Genomic DNA, 18,599 nt, shown 5'->3' with positions numbered 1-18,599 from the left:
TAAGGCGGAGCTTTACCTAGCATAGACTTATAGATGACCTGGAGCCAGTGGGCCTGGAGACGAATATGTAGTGAGGGCCAGCCGACTAGAGCATACAGGTCGCAGTGGTGTGTGGTATAAGGTGATTTGGTAACAAAACGGATGGCACTGTGATAGACTGCATCCAGTTTGGTGAGTAGAGTATTGGAAGCTATTTTGTAGATGACATTGACGAAGTCGAGGATCGGTAGGATAGTCAGTTTTACAAGGGTGAGTTTGGCGGTGTGAGTGAAGGAGGCTTTTTTTTCAGCTAGTACCGGGGGATCGTTAGATGAGTCTTGTGAGGCCTGTGAGCGTCCTGAAGCAAAACAACAGACGTGCAGTACCAGTCAAAAGTTTGGACACACCTACTCATTCAAGGGTTTTTCTTTATTTGTACTATTTTCTACATTGTAGAATAATAGTGAAGACATCAAAACGATGAAATAACACATATGAAATAATGTAGTAACCAAAAAAGTGTTAAACAAATCAAAATATATATTATATTTGAGATTCTTCAAAGTAGCCATGACAAGAGTGTGCAAAGCTGCCTTAATGACAGCTTGCACACTCTTGTCATTCTCTCAACCAGCTTCACCTGGAATGCTTTTCCAACAGTCTTGAATGAGTTCCCATATATGCTGAGCACTTGTTGGCTACTTTTCCTTCACACTGCGGTCATCCCAAACGATCTCAATTGAGTTCAGGTCAGGTGATTGTGGAGGCCAGGTCATCTGATGGAGCACTCCATCACTCTCCGTCCTGGTCAAATAGCCCTCACAAAGCCTGGAGATGTGTTTTGGGTCATGGTCCTGTTGAAAAACAAATGATAGTCCCACTAAGAGCAAATCAGATGGGATGGCGTATCGCAAAAGAATGCTGTGGTAGCCATGCTGGTCAAGTGTTCCTTGAACTATAAAGAAATCACAGACATTGTCCTCAGCAAAGCACGCCCACACCATCACACCTTCTCCTCCATGCTTCAAGGTGGGAACCACAAATGCGGAGATCATCCATTCACCTACTCTGTGTCTCTCAAAGACACGGCGGTTGGAACCAAAAATCTCAAATTTGGACTCATCAGACCAAAAGACAGATTTCCACTGGTCTAATGTCCATTGCTCGTGTTTCTTGGCCCAAGCAATTATCTTCTTCTAATTGGTGTCCTTTGCTAGTGGTTTCTTTGGAGCAATGAAGGCCTGATTCACGTAGTCATAAGTTTCTAGTTTTTCATTCACGGACCCAGCCAGGGAAACATGAAGTACACCGATCTCCTGATACAGAAAGGGTAAGCATTAGCTCATATCATTCTGCACCAAGACGTCTATAGGATTAGTTTTCCAGATCTGGGTCTGGTAAACTGACTCTTAGTTTCCTGAGAAAAAAGATTGAGAAACAAAGTGCACTAAATAAGTAGACGGTACCTTAATAGGTGCAGAGCCTGTAAGGTCTATGGTCTCATTGTCTGTCCACCATGCCTTGGAACTGAGGGTCATTGTATTCAAACCTGCTGCCGTACACAATGGAGATGATATTGAAGGCAGCACAATTGACTGTTTGGTTGTGTCAACCGTGGGTCTGGTACCTGTCACACTGTTGACAATAATTCAAATGATTTATTTATTTTTGCAATCTACTTCAATTGACCCCAGCAAACTGTGTTCTGGAAGTTGAAAATGTATTACATTTCAGTTTCAGTCACAAAGTCCTACAAATAGACCTTTGAACGACAGTAGTTGGCTAACTCGTGTGTTTGTTTAGGTGAGTTTGTACTTCTCCTATGTTCCAAGCTAAGATTTCAGGGTGAGCAATTATTCAAATTCTCAAAACATTTGTACTATAACTTTTGGTTGAAACTCTAAATAGAGCTTATAGCCACACAGGTCAAGTTAAAAACTATTTTAGGAAATACAAACAAGCTTAAAAATATATATTTTTTAAAGCAACGCAGGAATTCTCCTCAACTCACAAAGGGTGCGGTAGGGCCTCTTGAGATTCAGCTGGAGCATGTTACCAAGGAGGGGCAGAGGCCTGGGTCCTGGAGGCTCCTTCCTTCGTTCCTCAGAGTTGGAACCTGAGGAGAGGAGGCTGAAAAAGTACAGCCCCCAGCAGGGTCACCATGCTGGGAGTGTGGAGGAGAAGATCTTCTACATAACGCATCTTGTCAATCTGTGTTCACAGAAGGTCTACATTGGGCCACTGAGGACTTCCTTATTGATCTCTATGCCCCACCCTCAGGTACACAGGAATGTGGGGGAGGGACATGACTGGGGGTGGGATCTATTCAGGTGCATAGGGACAATTGAGAACAAGAGAGAGGCACTTGGCCCATAGCCTGTTTCAACATGTGCAGCATCATGGAGGGCTTTCACCGTTTGAAAGTAGTCAACTGAGTGGGTCTTTAAGAAGTAGAAATCAACTACTTTAAAATTGAGATAGCCCTCAATAGCACTGGCCATGCTGTCACGGAAGTGTCTATTGTAAATATGGATGAGCTCTCTACATCTCTAGGATCCTTCTTCAACCCATAGGGCTTTTCTCAAATGGTTTGCTCAACTCCTGCGTCCGCTCTCCTCCATCTTCTCTTGCCTCCTTTTGAAAAAGGTCAAAGGTAATCAAGGAGAGGCTGCGAGGAGAGGGAAAGTGGACAAAAATGAGTTCAGTTAAATGAGACTCCTTCTCCACTCGCTCGTCATCAGGCAAATTAAGTTGACTACTTCAAAATGGTCCTCAGTGGAGTCCTCAGTGGTGCTGCCCATACTAATATAAGCTTTGGGGCAAGTTTGCCCTCTATCCAACTCTATGGCAGGCTCAGAGCCACATACAACAGCGCATTCAGAAAGTATCCTCATCAATCTACACACAATTAGATTTTTTTTAAATATCACATTTACATAAGTATTCAGACCCTTTACTCAGTACTTTGTTGAAGAACCATTGGCAGCGATTATAGCCTTAAGTCTTCTTGGGTATGACGCTACAAGTTTGGCACACCTGTATTTGGGGAGTTTCTACCATTCTTCTCCTCAAGCCTCGTCAGTTTGGATGGGGAGCGTTGCTGCACAGATATTTTCAGGTCTCTCCAGAGATGTTTGATCGGGTTCAAGTCCAGGCTCTGGCTAGGCCACTCAAGGACATTCAGAGACTTGTCCCGAAGCCACTCCAGCATTGTCTTGGCTGTGTGCTCAGGGTCATTGTCCTATTGGAAGGTTAACTTTTGTCCCAGTCTGAGGTCCTGAGCGCTCTGGAGCAGGTTTTCATCAAGGATCTCTCTGATCTTTGCTCCGTTCATCTTTGCCTCGATCCTGACTAGTCTCCCAGACCCTGCCGCCGAAAAACATCCCCACAGCATGATGCCGCCACCACCATGCTTCAAAGTAGGGATGGTGCCAGGCTTCCTCCAGACGTGTGTGTAGATTGCTGAGTAATTATTTTTTAAATCCATTTTAGAATAAGGCCGTAACGTAACAAAATGTGGAAAAAGTCAAGGGGTCTGAATACTTTCCGAAGGCACTGTATATGCTGACCATATTTTTCAACATAACGGAACAGCCTCAACAGAATGTAGAACATGGATATCACGTAGATATCATTGTCTGTCATTATCTCATACTGTAATCCGTCTATACTGAGCAACAGAGAATTTACTGATTAAACGTAATCACAAAACTGAATAAGAGGAAGTAGGAATACAGTTTAACCTCAATTGTCTTTTAGGTCTGATTGTGTTTCACACTTTCTGAAGAATCAGTTAGCAGATTGTGAACATGAACAAAGAACTGACAAATCCTTCTCACACCTATAAAATACTTTTCTTCATGCTTCCTGGTAATATGAATGTCTTTGACCAACCCCTACTTTTCCATTCAGGGGAGTGAAAGAATAACCCAAGCCCAATAAAGGTTTCCCAGACAGATGTAGCATAGTCCTAGACTGGGAAACCAGCCCATGGGTTCCAGGTTGTATGACATATATGCAAATCTGGCAATACAGCAGGGAATAGGGAGCTCAAATAACTGGTCCTGCAAGATTTTTGTCCATCGTCAAAGTTTCTGTGCCTTCCCCTCTGAAAACACCAGAGAAAACCTGGGTTGTAACTACTGAGGGTTTCTGTTCCTTCCCCTCTGAAATCACCAGAAAAAACCTGGGTTGTAACTACTGAGGGTTTCTGTGCCTTCCCCTCTGAAAACACCAGAGAAAACCTGGGTTGTAACTACTGAGGGTTTCTGTGCCTTCCCCTCTGAAAACACCAGAGAAAACCTGGGTTGTAACTACTGAGGGTTTCTGTGCCTTCCCCTCTGAAAACACCAGAGAAAACCTGGGTTGTAACTACTGAGGGGATACACACAGGTCATGCTCTGATTCACAAACAAAGCATACAGGTGTTAACAGTATATGGCCACCGTGTACTACTGGCTGAGTCCAGCTGGTCCAGTTTTATATATTTGTAGAACAGCTGGCTTCTAATTAGAAATACCTCATCATTGATTATGTATAATGGGAGTGTGGTGTTTCTAAAGTAAAGGAATACTTGTTTTTGTTCCAATTTGCATAAAGCAAATTTAATTTAAAAAATAATAGCAGTAATTATACAGTAGACAAGGTTAGTTCCATGATACAGTACATACGAGTACAATGATGAAGAGTCCCTTTTTAAATATGATACATTGTATTTCATCCTAATCATATGCATCATCATCATCACAATGTTTTCAAGTTCTCTTTTACTTGCTGTAAGACATGTCCACATAGATGAACTAACATCTGTAATATGTAGAAACGTAACAAAAACAGAAGTTGTCAGGACAGAGCCCTGTATAATCAATAAGCAATATTTTTTGTCTTCCAAACATAAGTCTGTAACCACTTGCCTATCAGTTCAACCATCCCAGAAACAGACATTGTTGCGGAGGTTTACTTCAAAAGTGCTTTTAAAAAATAAAAATAAAAACGTCAACTTGCTAGATTGAGTGAGCTATGAGGGGAGGTGGGGGGGCAGAGTTGATCCTTCATGGTCCTTATGTGAGGCTGTTTTACAGTCAGTTGCATTGATAAGTTAACCATTTTCAGAAACATTCTTTTAAAAAGGACAGTTTACTTTTTTAAACTGAAAACATCAACAAAAAAAGTCAGCTACCCCTTTAAGACGTTTACACTATGCTCCCATGACTACTGTTGATAGTTTAGATACATAACCACATCAACCAGTGTAGCATTGGGAGAACATAGGAGAGTTAACATGTCTAGACACAATTGGACTAAATATTAGACTTGGCCTAAACATTTTCCACAAAGCAAAAAAAAAAAGTATAAATGGAATGCTGGGACAAGACGCAGGAATTCTCTGTCTGGACAGAAATACTTTCATTCTTGTGGAAGCTATTGTCTTTAAACCTCACATTCTCATTCAACCTCTTCATTCAAATACATTAAGAAAGGGTTTTCAAATGAGAAAACAAAAACAGCCAATGGACGGGAAGAAAGTGACTGATTTGTTGACTGGACGGTGTGTTACTCTATAGTAAAGTACTCTAAACTCTATATTAAGAGGACGTAACAGTGCATTGGTCCATAGCTGTAATGCATCTACACATTGATAAGCAAAAACATCATTTTGTTTCAGCCTTCAGGAATAACATTGTAGTACTGTAGTAGTATAATTGACAGCAGTAAAGGGACAGCACACAAACAAATAAAGTTAACATGAAATGCTTAGGCTGCAGTTAAATTAGTGTGGGTAAACTAACCAAAAACACCTCACTTAAAGGGATAGTTCAGTGATTTCACAAGGTCATTGACTTATCCCTTAAAGTCAAATAACATATCTGTACCTCAGCAGGTTGATATAGTGATTATGTAACTATGACACTGCATCAAACTTACTGTAGCCCGTAGAAAGGGAAGTTGTGCTTCAGTCAGTGGACACAATGCTAAGGATAGAAACCACACAGTCCAACATGCCCAAATCCTTCAAGACCTTTTTTCTTTCTGAATCTTGCAATTAGGAATTTCGATGATGGTCTGAGGGCATCTCAATACCTAGCACACTGTTGGTGTGCCATGCAATGCAGTGCAGAGAGGTTGTTGTTCATTCAGACATGCAATTGTTAGCTAATGTTCCTGCAAACCAAACTAATGATTTCCTACAGGAAGTGGCTTCAGTACCATGAATCTATTACATCTTTTACATCCGACCAAAAATGATGAGCAAGCGTTAGAGCATAGCATTTACCCTGGCATGGCATTAGCATGGCATTTACCCTGGCATTGCATTAGCATGGCATTTACCCTGGCATGGCATTAGCATAGCATTTACCCTGGCATTGCATTAGCATAGCATTTACCCTGGCATGGCATTAGCATAGCATTTACCCTGGCATGGCATTAGCATAGCATTTACCCTGGCATGGCATTAGCATAGCATTTACCCTGGCATGGCATTAGCATTTACCCTAATAAAGAAACAAAAATGTGTTGATTTGTTTTACAATTCCATCACTTGAAGTGCTTCATTGTATATTTCAATCATATCAGTGACGAACAATACCCCCTGTGCACAATTGTTTAGGATCACAGTAAGAATCATATGAGGAGACAAAAATCATTCATAAAGAAAGCTGCATACAAGTTCACAAAAAGGTCTGTCACACATTCACAACCCTGCCTGTCACACATTCACAACCCTGCCTGTCACACATTCACAACCCTGCCTGTCACACATTCACAAGGCTGAGTTGTATTATACAGAGTAGACCATCATATCCAGTGGTATCCAGTTGTATACATGGTCTTAAACGTCAAAGACAAAAAAGGGGTAACATCTAAGATTCCTTACTTGGTCGTATTGCAGACCCCCCCCCCCCTAAACAGAACTCCCTAACCCTAACCTTGCCTCTGTACTGACCTAAATGTCCAACACACAAACTGATTGAACAGAAGAGAAAGGAGTGGTTGATGGTTAAGACCCAGGCTTGGATCAACAGGTCCAGTCTGGTTGGCGGTCCAAGCCCAGCGGGGTTAGAGGGAGCTGGGGTAACATGGCCACGTTGAAGACCGGGTGTCCAGGGATTCAAACTCTGCTCCATCACTGCACAGTGTCTGTCTGTGTGTATGTAGATCAAGACCTGATCATAGCTCAGTGGCGCGTCACATAGTCGAGCCCATGTACACAGGTCAGCCACACAGAGTGGAGAGATACACACGACGGATGGACAGACAGAAAGAGAGAGAAACAGAGAGATGGAGCTCCCCCTCACTGTATCTATTTCCTGCTGCAGTGCTGGAACTGGGCGAAGCTGAGGAACACCTGCTCCAAGGAGATCTGGCTCACAGCGTAGTCGTCGATGTTGTACTTCTCTTTGGCTGCCTCCAGGGTGCCAAACACCTTGGGGAGGATGGGGGGGATGAAGAGAGGGGATAGAAAGAGGGAAATCATAGGGTGAGTCAGTGCTTAGCCTGAAATCAAAAGCTGTATCTGACAACGTCAATTGTGTGGAGTAGTCAGATACAAATCAAAGGCAAATACGTCATTACACTCTTTCTCCACTAGATGGTGCTATTACAGTCTAAAAGACAGGTTGGCTGACAGGTTAGGTCTCCATTAGACAGTGCTATTACAGTCTAAAAGACAGGCTGGCTGACAGGTTAGGTCTCCATTAGACGGTGCTATTACAGTCTAAAAGACAGGTTGGCTGACAGGTTAAGGCCAAGGAGAAGGGTTAGGGAGTGAATAGGGACCGGCTGAGAAAGAGAGAGAGAGATTGTTACCTGTGCCCAGGTAAGAGTCTTGTCAGTTAAGTGATAGTGCACCATGCCCTGGTGTTCATCTGTTAGTAGACTTCCTGTGGAGAGAAGGAAGTGATGTCATGTTAGACCAACCCCCTAAACCAGGTATTCCCAAACTGGGGTAGGTGTAGCCTCGTTTCACTGCCAAAAATAAAATTAAACCATCTAGTGCTTATCGAAACAAAAACACAATGTCAAATACAGGCAGCCTAGTCAAATAATTAACATCCAATCACATTAACCGTTACTCTCTCGCGGAAAACCTTCCCTCTTACGCAGACATTTAGAAACGAAACATGACGAAATGTGAAAAATAAGCCATGTTTTTTTTTTTTAGCTAGAATAGATGACTTTTGCATAGTAATATATGTATAAAAGCAACCGATACCATTAATAAGAAGGGGCTAGAAACGTCTTATATGGTGAGCTACCGAGTGGCTAGGACAGGCAAGCCCCAGACTATTGTAGAGGACTTAATTCTTCCTGCTGCCGCGGATATGGCTGGGACAATGCTGGGGGAAAAGGCCAAAAAAAACAGACTTCTTCATCAAACAACACTGTTTCACGACGCATCAGGAAGACATCCTCTTCTGGAGACCAGGACAACAGGAGAAGATGTGTTTAAAGTACTGGACAGCTTTGTGACATCTAATGGACTTTGGTGGTTAAGATGTGTTGGTATCTGTACTGATGGAGCAAAAGCCATGACAGGGAGACACAGTGGAGTGGTAATGTGTGTGCAAGCAGTTGCTCCCGACTTCACTTGGGTACATTGCAGCATCCACCGAGAGGCTCTTGCTGCCAAGGGAATGCCTGACAGCTTGAAAGACATTTTGGACACTACAGTGAAAATGGTTAACTTCGTTAAAGCAAGACCCCCGAACTCTCGTGTATTTTCTGCATTATGCAATGATATGGGCAGCGACCACATAACACTTTTACAACATACAGAAGTGCTCTGGTTATCAAGGGGCAAAGTATTGACATGTTTTTTTTAAATTGAGAGACGAGCTTAAAGTTTTCTTTACTGACCATAATTTTCACTTGTCTGACCGCTTGCATGATGACGAGTTTCTCACATGACTGGCCTATCTGGGTGATGTTTATTCCCCTCACCCTGAATGATCTGAATCTAGGATTACAGGGACTCTCCGCAACTATCAATGTGCGGGAGAAAATTGAGGCTATGATTAATAAGTTGGAGCTCTTCTCTGTCTGCATTAACAAGGACAACACACAGGTCTTTCCATCATTGTATGATTTTTTGTGTGCAAATGAACTCAAGCTTACGGACAATGTCAAATGTGATATAGCGAAGCACCTGAGTGAGCTGTGTGCGCAATTACGCAGATACTTTCCAGAAACGGATGACACAACCTGGATTTGTTATCCCTTTTAAAGCCCTTCCTCCAGTCCACTTACAGATGTCTGAACAAGAGAGCCTCATCGAAATTCAAACAAGCGATTCTGTGAAAATGTCATTTAAACAGAAGCCACTGCCAGATTTCTGGATAGGGCTGCGCTCAGAGTGTCCTGCCTTGGCAAATCGTGCTGTTAAAACACTGATGCCCTTTGCAACCACGTATCCATGTGAGAGTGGCTTCTCGGCCCTCACTAGAATGAAAACTAAATACAGGCACAGACTGTGTGTGGAAAATTATTTAAGACTGAGACTCTCCAATACAACCCAACATTGCAGAGTTATGTGCATCCTTTCAAGCACACCCTTCTCATTAACCTGTGGTGAGTTATTCACCATTTTTGATGAACAAATAAGGTTTTATATGTAAGATGGATAAATAAAGAGCAAAATTATTGATTATTACTATTTGTGCCCAGGTCCTACAACAGCTCTTTGTCACTTCCCACGAGCCGGGTTGTGACAAAAACTCACACTCATTCTTATGTTTAGTAAATGTATTGTATGGTGTGTGTGTGGCAGGCTTATTACAATGATGGCAAAAAAACTACATTTGAGAGTGTGCTAGAGCTGGAGGTTGACTGTTGAAGCAGTATGGGAATATAAAAAGTTTTGGAACCACTGCCCTAAACCATTGACAGTCATAGGTCTTGGATTATCTTTGAACCAGCCTCAGGGGGTGGGGTGCGTGCACGTGTGTCTATACGTGCGCGTGAGTGTTTGTGCATGTCTACGTGTGTGTGTACACTACATGCGCCTGTATAAGTTTGTTTGTGTGTGTGCACCCGTGTATGTTCATGAGTCTGACTCAGAGTGTGTGTGTGTCTCTCTGACCTGGGAAGGTGCTCTCGATGAAGTCCTTGAAGAGTTGCAGGTCGCTATCCTCCACCTCCTTGTCCACTCGTACTTTAGCCAGTAGTGTGTAGCCGCTGCCAAACTTACTCTTCAGGTGCTGGGGACTGCCCAGACACTTAAACTGACCGTTCACCATCACAGCCAGCCGGGTACACAGGGCCTCGCATTCCTCCATACTACAGCAGAGAGAGAGAAGGGGAAGAAGAGAGGAACAAAAGAGGAGAGGGAGAAAGATAAACCAAGCACGACAACATCTATTTTATTCTCTGAGTCACTCTGTTCCTTCCTGTGACACAGTAATGACTGTACTGGAAGGTGGAAGATGATGATGATGGCGATAAAGAGGATGGTGTGTGTGTGTGTGTGCTATGCTCACCTGTGAGAGGTGATGATGATGGCCTTTCCAGACTCTCGGGTGCGCGTCACAGCATCCCACAGCAGTCGCCTAGCAACCGGGTCCATGCCAGTGGACGGCTCGTCCAGGAAGATGACCGGGGGTCCACCAATCAGAGCCACAGCCGCACTCAGCTTCCTCTTATTGCCCCCACTGGAGGGAGAGAGAGTGAAAGGGGGGGGGGTTACGAAGGGATTTGAGGGAGAAGGGATTGGGGGGCAAGAGGGAGAAAGGAAGGAGGAAAGGCAGTGTGTTTGTACTCAGTAATATCTTGACATTCATGAGCTATGTCTCTAGAGAGAGAAGGAGTAGTGTACACTATAGGACAAGATATGTCTCTAGAGAGAGAAGGAGTAGTATGCACTATAGGACAAGATACAGTGGGGCAAAAAAGTATTTAGTCAGCCACCAATTGTGCAAGTTCTCCCACTTAAAAAGATGAGGCCTGTAATTTTCATCATAGGTACACTTCAACTATGACAGACAAAATGAGAAGAAAAAAAAATCCAGAAAATCACATTGTAGGATTTTTAATGAATTTATTTGCAAATTATGGTGGAAAATAAGTATTTGGTCAATAACAAAAGTTTCTCAATACTTTGTTATATACCCTTTGTTGGCGTTTTCTGTAAGTCTTCACAAGGTTTTCACACACTGTTGCTGGTATTTTGGCCCATTCCTCCATGCAGATCTCCTCTAGAGCAGTGATGTTTTGGGGCTGTTGCTGGGCAACACGGACTTTCAACTCCCTCCAAAGATTTTCTATGGGGTTGAGATCTGGAGACTGGCTAGGCCACTCCAGGACCTTGAAATGCTTCTTACGAAGCCTCTCCTTCATTGCCCGGGTGGTGTGTTTGGGATCATTGTCATGCTGAAAGACCCAGCCACGTTTCATCTTCAATGCCGTTGCTGATGGAAAGAGGTTTTCACTCAAAATCTCACGATACATGGCCCCATTCATTCTTTCCTTTACACGGATCAGTCGTCCTGGACCCTTTGTAGAAAAACAGCCCCAAAGCATGATGTTTCCACCCCCATGCTTCACAGTAAGTATGGTTGGATGCAACTCGGCATTCTTTGTCCTCCAAACACGACGAGTTGAGTTTTTACCAAAAAGTTATATTTTGGTTTCATCTGACCATATGACGATCATCCAAATGCTCTCTAGCAAACTTCAGACGGGCCTGGACATGTACTGGCTTAAGCAGGGGGACACGTCCCTGGCGGCGTAGTGTGTTACTGATGGTAGGCTTTGTTACTTTGGTCCCAGCTCTCTGCAGGTCATTCAGTAGGTCCCGCCGTGTGGTTCTGGGATTTTTGCTCACCGTTCTTGTGATCATTTTGATCCCACGGGGTGAGATCTTGCGTGGAGCCCCAGAGCGAGGGAGTTGATTTCTTCAAACCAAGCTGCTTACCTATTGCAGATTCAGTCTTCCCAGCCTGGTGCAGGTCTACAATTTTGTTTCTGGTGTCCTTTGACAGCTCTTTGGTCTTGGCCATAGTGGAGTTTGGAGTGTGACTGTGAGGTTGTGGACAGGTGTCTTTTATACTGATAACAAGTTCAAACAAGTGCCATTAATACAGGTAACGAGTAGAGGACAGAGGAGCCTTTTAAAGAAGAAGTTACAGGTCTGTGAGAGCCAGAAATCTTGCTTGTTTGTAGGTGACCAAATACTTATTTTCCACCATAATTTGCAAATAAATTCATAAAAAAATCCTACAATGTGATTCTCTGGATTTGTTTTCTAATTTTGTCTGTCATAGTTGAAGTGTACCAATGATGAAAATTACAGGCCTCTCTCATCTTTTTAAGTGGCAGAACTTGCACAATTTGCGGCTGACTAAATACTTTTTTGCCCCACTGTATGTCTCTAGAGAGAGAAGGAGTAGTGTACACTATAGGACAAGATATGTCTCTAGAGAGAGAAGGAGTAGTGTACACTATAGGACAAGATATGTCTCTAGAGAGAGAAGGAGTAGTGTACACTATAGGACAAGATATGTCTCTAGAGAGAGAAGGAGTAATGTACACTATAGGACAAGATATGTCTCTAGAGAGAGAAGGAGTAGTGTACACTATAGGACAAGATATGTCTCTAGAGAGAGAAGGAGTAGTGTACACTATAGGACAAAATATGTCTCTAGAGAGAGAAGGAGTAATGTACACTATAGGACAAGATATGTCTCTAGAGAGAGAAGGAGTAGTGTACACTATAGGACAAGATATGTCTCTAGAGAGAGAAGGAGTAGTGTACACTATAGGACAAAATATGTCTCTAGAGAGAGAAGGAGTAATGTACACTATAGGACAAGATATGTCTCTAGAGAGAGAAGGAGTAGTGTACACTATAGGACAAGATATGTCTCTAGAGAGAGAAGGAGTAGTATACACTATAGGACAAGATATGTCTCTAGAGAGAGAAGGAGTAATATACACTATAGGACAAGATATGTCTCTAGAGAGAGAAGGAGTAATATACACTATAGGACAAGATATGTCTCTAGAGAGAGAAGGAGTAGTGTACACTATAGGACAAGATATGTCTCTAGACAGAAGGAGCACAACAAAAATAGCAAGAAAAGAGCTCTGTGACCTGCAAGTGCCCTACAAACACACCAGATTAACACCTGTCCCCCACCCCAACACACACACACACACTGTCCCCCACTCCCAAACCAACACACACTGTCCCCCACTCCCAAACCAACACACACTGTCCCCCACTCCCAAACTAACACACCCACACACTGTCCCCCACCCCCAAACCAACACACCCACACACTGTCCCCCACCCCCAAACCAACACACCCACACACTGTCCCCCACCCCCAAACCAACACACCCACACACTGTCCCCCACCCCCAAACTAACACCCCCACACACACTGTCACTCCCAAATCAACACACTACACACACTGTCCCCCACTCCCACACCAAAACACCCACACACTGTCCCCCACCCCCAAACCAACACACACACACTGTTCCCCACCCCCAAACCAACACACCCACCCACTGTCCCCCACCCCAACACACCCACCCACTGTACCCCACCCCAACACACACACACACTGTCCCCCACCCCAACACACCTACACACTGTCCCCCACCCCCAAACCAACACAAACACACAGCCCCTCCCCCCTCACTGCTTACCTGTAGCTGCGGCACAGTTTGTCAGCATGGGGCTCCAGTAGTAAGGATCGTAGCACGTTCTCCACGCAGCCTGACACGTATTTCTCTGGTATCCCCCGGAGCCTAGCATACATGCTCAGCGTTTCTCTTCCTGTCATGTGATCCAGGACAGCGTCGAACTGCGGGCAATAGCCAATCCGCTGCTGTACCTACGACACACGGGAGAGAGGGTGGTGTCATGCAAGGTGATTTTGTTTCATAGTATATTAGAACTGGTTGGTGTTCAGGAGGCACAAAGCATAAGAAAACAGTCCCTAATTAAGAAGGTCCTATCTGTACGCATTAAATAAGAAATGCTAGTTTTTGTTTTCTGCTTTGCTACGGTGTGCCCTAATTAACTTTTAAGTAAGGGCAGCAGGTAGCTTAGAGGTTTGAGTATACCCGAGCCGACAAGGTGAAAAATCTGCCGATGTGCCCTTGAGCAAGGTAGTTAACCTTAATTTGCTCCAGGGATGCCGTACTATGGATGACCCTGTCAAACAACACATTTCACTGCACCTATCCTGTGTATGTGACATTAAAAAAACGTTTTATTTAAAAAAATAAATAACATGTTTTCCTCTCTCTCTCCAACCTTCTTGACATCCCTCAGAATGCTGTAGCCGTCAATGTAGGCATCGCCAGAGGTGACAGTCTCGTCCCCGGTGAGCATCTTGAAGGTGGTGGTCTTCCCTGCTCCATTGAAACCCAGCAGGCCAAAACACTCTCCTTTCCCCACTGCTAGAGAGAGTCTGTCTACCGCCAGTACTGTTTCTCCACTGCTGTATACCTGGAGGGGGGGAGGGAGATCACTGCTGTAGAACTGGAGGGAGGGAGGGAGGGAGGGAGATCACTGCTGTAGAACTGGAGGGAGGGAGGGAGGGAGATCACTGCTGTAGAACTGGAGGGAGGGAGGGAGGGAGGGAGGGAGGGAGGGAGGGAGGGAGGGAGGGAGGGAGGGAGGGAGGGAGGGAGGGAGGGAGGGAGATCACTGCTGTAGAACTGGAGGGAGGGAGGGAGGGAGATCACTGCTGTAGAACTGGAGGGAGGGAGGGAGGGAGATCACTGCTGTAGAACTGGAGGGAGGGAGGGAGGGAGGGAGATCACTGCTGTAGAACTGGAGGGAGGGAGGGAGGGAGATCACTGCTGTAGAACTGGAGGGAGATCACTGCTGTAGAACTGGAGGGAGGGAGATCATTGCTGTAGAACTGGAGGGAGGGAGGGAGGGAGATCACTGCTGTAGAACTGGAGGGAGGGAGGGAGGGAGATCACTGCTGTAGAACTGGAGGGAGGGAGGGAGGGAGGGAGGGAGGGAGGGAGATCACTGCTGTAGAACTGGAGGGAGGGAGGGAGATCACTGCTGTAGAACTGGAGGGAGGGAGGGAGGGAGGGAGATCACTGCTGTAGAACTGGAGGGAGGGAGGGAGGGAGGTCACTGCTGTAGAACTGGAGGGAGGGAGGGAGGGAGGGAGGGAGGCCCTCACCACTATTGGATGCCTCTGGGAGGGAGACCAGACTAACAGACAGATTGCTGTACCTTGCTGAGGTCCTGCAGAATGAGTGGGCTCCCCACCATAGATTCTACTATGGGCTGACACTCCAGAACCCTCTTCCTCTCCTCCGCTACGTCCCTGTCCTCCGGCAGTAGGGCCGCATCCCCCATCAGAGGCAACTAGGAGACATACTGACTGTCATTATCGATGAGGTCTTTTTATACTATTGGCATAATACAGCTGTAAGAAATTACAGCAGGGCACAGTAATGTTGAATTTTGACAAGTACCCAACCACACCAAAATTTTACCAGTTTTTCAGAAATCTGAAATTCTTAAAAGAGGAGTATAATTTGCTCTTGACTACAGCCCTATATAAACAAATGGGGCATTAGTTTAATCTCGCTCAGGGCATCAGGTAGGCACATTTTCTGAAAACACCGCCCACCCGGGGCATGAGGTAGCACCCTATAGTCAACTCTCTGGCCCCTCCCCTTCTAACCTGTTTACGTCTGCTGGCGAGGTGGGTGAGGAAGCGGCGGAGGGTTTTGACACACTGCATCTCGATGATGAAGAGGAGGGTGATGAAGACTACACCCTGCAGGGACAGGGCCACCAGGAAACGCCCCACCCCCGGCTCCGACATGGAGAAGTAGTTCTCCTGGTACGTGATGTCTGGAAGAGGGAGGAGCAACAAGACCAGTCAGTGCTACGAAAGGTTAACTAGAAAATAGCATGACAGGCTCTTCATTATCCTCTTTACCATCGTCATAGTCAGAATCATTCTCATCAACATTATTGTGATCATCATCACAATATTACTACCATTACATATCATGTAACACAGTGGTATTAAAACTTGTTCAGCAGAGACCCCTTTATTTTCCCCCAGCATTTCAGGATACCCATTTTATTATTTTTTTTTATTCTGGTGACCCAACCCTGAATCTAACATCAACCTTAAAATCTGTTTAAAAAAATATATTGACAAACAACCTTTCACTCATTATATTTGTATCTCTATCAAAATTAAGAGAACCAACATATATTTATTAACGCAATAACATTTTCTTTCTCAATAACATTTGTATATTGTCCCATAAAATAATCTTCTACATTTTTGGTCCCCACCCCCTTCCCAAAGAAGCAATAGGTATTCCTACTGAACGATGGACACTGTGATACAGCTACGGCTGCTGTCTCCCTGCTGTAGGAGAACACCGTACACTACTCACTGAAGGCACGGCAGAAGGCCATGGTCACGGGGTTGGGGGTGCAGAAGGTGATGAACTGGTAGTTCTGGTAGAACTGGCTGAAGGACATGCCCAGGCAGTAGTTAGGGAAGAGCAGGAACACCTTGTCCAGGTTACGAGACAGGTCCTGTAGATATAGCTCTGGGAGGGGGAGAGAGGAGGGGAAACAGGAGGAGGAGGAGAGAAGGGGAAACAGGAGGAGGAGAGGATGGGAAGGAGAGGAGAGAAGGGGAAACAGGAGGAGGAGGGGATGGGAAGGAGGGGAGAGAAGGGGAAACAGGAGGAGGAGAGGAGGGAAAGGAGGAGAGGAAATGAGATGAGAGAATCAAGGTAAGGGAAATTCATCAAATGTATTTCCACAGCATATTTTGCCAGCCTAGGGGGTCGTTCTTTTTACTAGCAGAGAAACAGGCTCTAAATCGCCAAATCTTAATGATTCCCCATGTAGTTAGAAGTGTAGTCTCTGAGCTGCCAACAGGTCCAGTGTTCCAGTACACCTAAGGGCTTTTCACACCTCAGAACCAAACTGGGCCAAGCTGTACTGGCTACGCATCCCCACAGTTGCTGGACCATCCTGAAAATATCAGAGCCGGCACAGTTTGGTTTGGGTCGGCACGATGGTGTGAAATGCTAGTATCCTGGCCCTGGCTCTCACCTGGGATGGTCATGATGGTGACGGTGAGGAAGGTGGCGGTGCCGCTGATGATGTTGAAGATGGTGAGGCGGGTGTAGGCGGTGGCAGCGGTGGAGAACAGGAAGCTGAGCAGGTACATGAGGGGGATGACGGCCCAGCCATATAGCAGCAGGAGTAATAACACATCAACCAGGTGGTTGTCTGCTACGAAGGCCTTGACCCCAAACGCCCGGAACACCACCTGTTGGGAGGGAGTGAAACACTGTTTGGATAGCAGCTAGTTTTCAGTTTTACCCTCCCCACCCACACCATTAACAGACAGTCCTAGCAACATTCTTGCTTCAGAAATTGCTCATGCTAAGAAACGTATTTTGTTTCTTTTTGACAATTTTCATTGAAAACAATCACAGTAAGGTACTTAATTGTTACCCAGAAATGACTTGATATTAAAATAAAAAACAGCTGCATTGGGCCTTTAAGTAAATCCAGATGGTATACTGACCAGCATGAGCATGCAGGGCAGGAAGAAGTTGACCAGGTCCCAGAGCAGTGCAGAGAACCAGAAGTTGGAGAGGTAAACGCCGCTGACCTGCTGTACGTGCTTGGACTTGAGTGAACGCTCTGTGACCAGGAGCAGGGCGAAGGTACTGGACAGGGATGCCATGCCATACATCAGGTTGATGGCGATGGCAAAGCCTGTCTGACCTCTGTGTCGAGGAGGGAAGTAGTGAGAGAGAGGGGGGGTTACTATTTATTATTTAAACAGTCCCTAAACTTTCCATTGAATTGAGAGAGAGAGAGAGAGACGGAAGAGAGAGAGTGAGCGAGACGGAAGAGAGACGGAAGAGAGAGACGAGAGAGAGCGAGCGAGACGGTATAGAGAGACGGAAGAGAGAGACGGAAGAGAGAGACGGAAGAGAGAGACGGAAGAGAGGAGGGTAAAACATTTTGAAAAAGAGTCATGAGGAAAATAAAGAAGGGCGTGGAGCTGGGAGGAGTCACAGAAACAAAGAAAGAAAAGTAAGGGAGGCAGATTATGTATTGAGTGGTGAGGTCGGCAGGCAGAGGGGAAAAGGAGGGAGAGGAAGAGATGGAGTATTATGAAACAATAAATATCCTGATAGCCAGGAGAACATCTTCACCAGACCTCTATCCTCTCATCCTTCTTTCACTCTATCCTTCCTCCCATCAATATACCTTCCCTGACCGAACCACTCCCTCTCCATCCTCTCACCTCTAAAAAACACCTCCTGATGAATGGTGTTGGTCAATATCTCCCCCTCAGACTCTAACTTAACAGCCTCTGTTGCTTCCCCATCGATCCAGCCAGCCATCCAGCAGGGCCGGGAGGTCATTGACTGAATGCGCATCCATCCCAAATGGCACCCTATTCCCTACATAGTGTACTACTTTTGACCAGAGCCCTATGGGCCCTGGTGAAAAGTAGTGCACTCTGTAAGGAATAGGTTGCCATTTGGGAAGTACCCTGGTTTAATTGGGGTTTAGTGGCTGTAACAGATGTGTTGACCGCAGGTGTTTAAAGGATAGGCCAGAATAAGGACCCAAAAC

At 45.2% G+C, this 18,599-nt stretch overlaps 1 protein-coding gene across 2 annotated transcripts in view; it reads right to left on the bottom strand.

The window, feature by feature from the left end:
- Window positions 1-4,555: 4,555 nt before the first annotated feature.
- abca3b (ATP binding cassette subfamily A member 3b) overlaps window positions 4,556-18,599 on the bottom strand; it is an 84,693-nt gene continuing 70,649 nt past the window's right edge. For both annotated transcript variants that reach the window (XM_090197342.1, XM_090197343.1), the window contains exons 21-31: window positions 17,533-17,737; window positions 17,052-17,271; window positions 16,379-16,537; window positions 15,646-15,818; window positions 15,189-15,323; window positions 14,247-14,441; window positions 13,634-13,821; window positions 10,458-10,628; window positions 10,061-10,257; window positions 7,789-7,862; window positions 4,556-7,405 (exon numbers count right to left, since the gene is read on the bottom strand). In XM_090197342.1, coding sequence (XP_090053468.1) covers window positions 7,283-7,405; window positions 7,789-7,862; window positions 10,061-10,257; window positions 10,458-10,628; window positions 13,634-13,821; window positions 14,247-14,441; window positions 15,189-15,323; window positions 15,646-15,818; window positions 16,379-16,537; window positions 17,052-17,271; window positions 17,533-17,737 — 1,840 coding nt within the window. In that variant the 3' untranslated portion in view covers window positions 4,556-7,282. The remainder of the gene's footprint in view (window positions 7,406-7,788; window positions 7,863-10,060; window positions 10,258-10,457; window positions 10,629-13,633; window positions 13,822-14,246; window positions 14,442-15,188; window positions 15,324-15,645; window positions 15,819-16,378; window positions 16,538-17,051; window positions 17,272-17,532; window positions 17,738-18,599) is intronic.

Source organism: Oncorhynchus mykiss, chromosome 13, assembly GCF_057628025.1.
Source record: "Oncorhynchus mykiss isolate SJ-2025 chromosome 13, ASM5762802v1, whole genome shotgun sequence".
Classification (NCBI taxonomy): domain Eukaryota; kingdom Metazoa; phylum Chordata; class Actinopteri; order Salmoniformes; family Salmonidae; genus Oncorhynchus; species Oncorhynchus mykiss.
The sequence above is the reverse complement of the archived record's forward strand: the minus strand, read 5'-3'. Positions and strand labels throughout refer to the sequence as shown.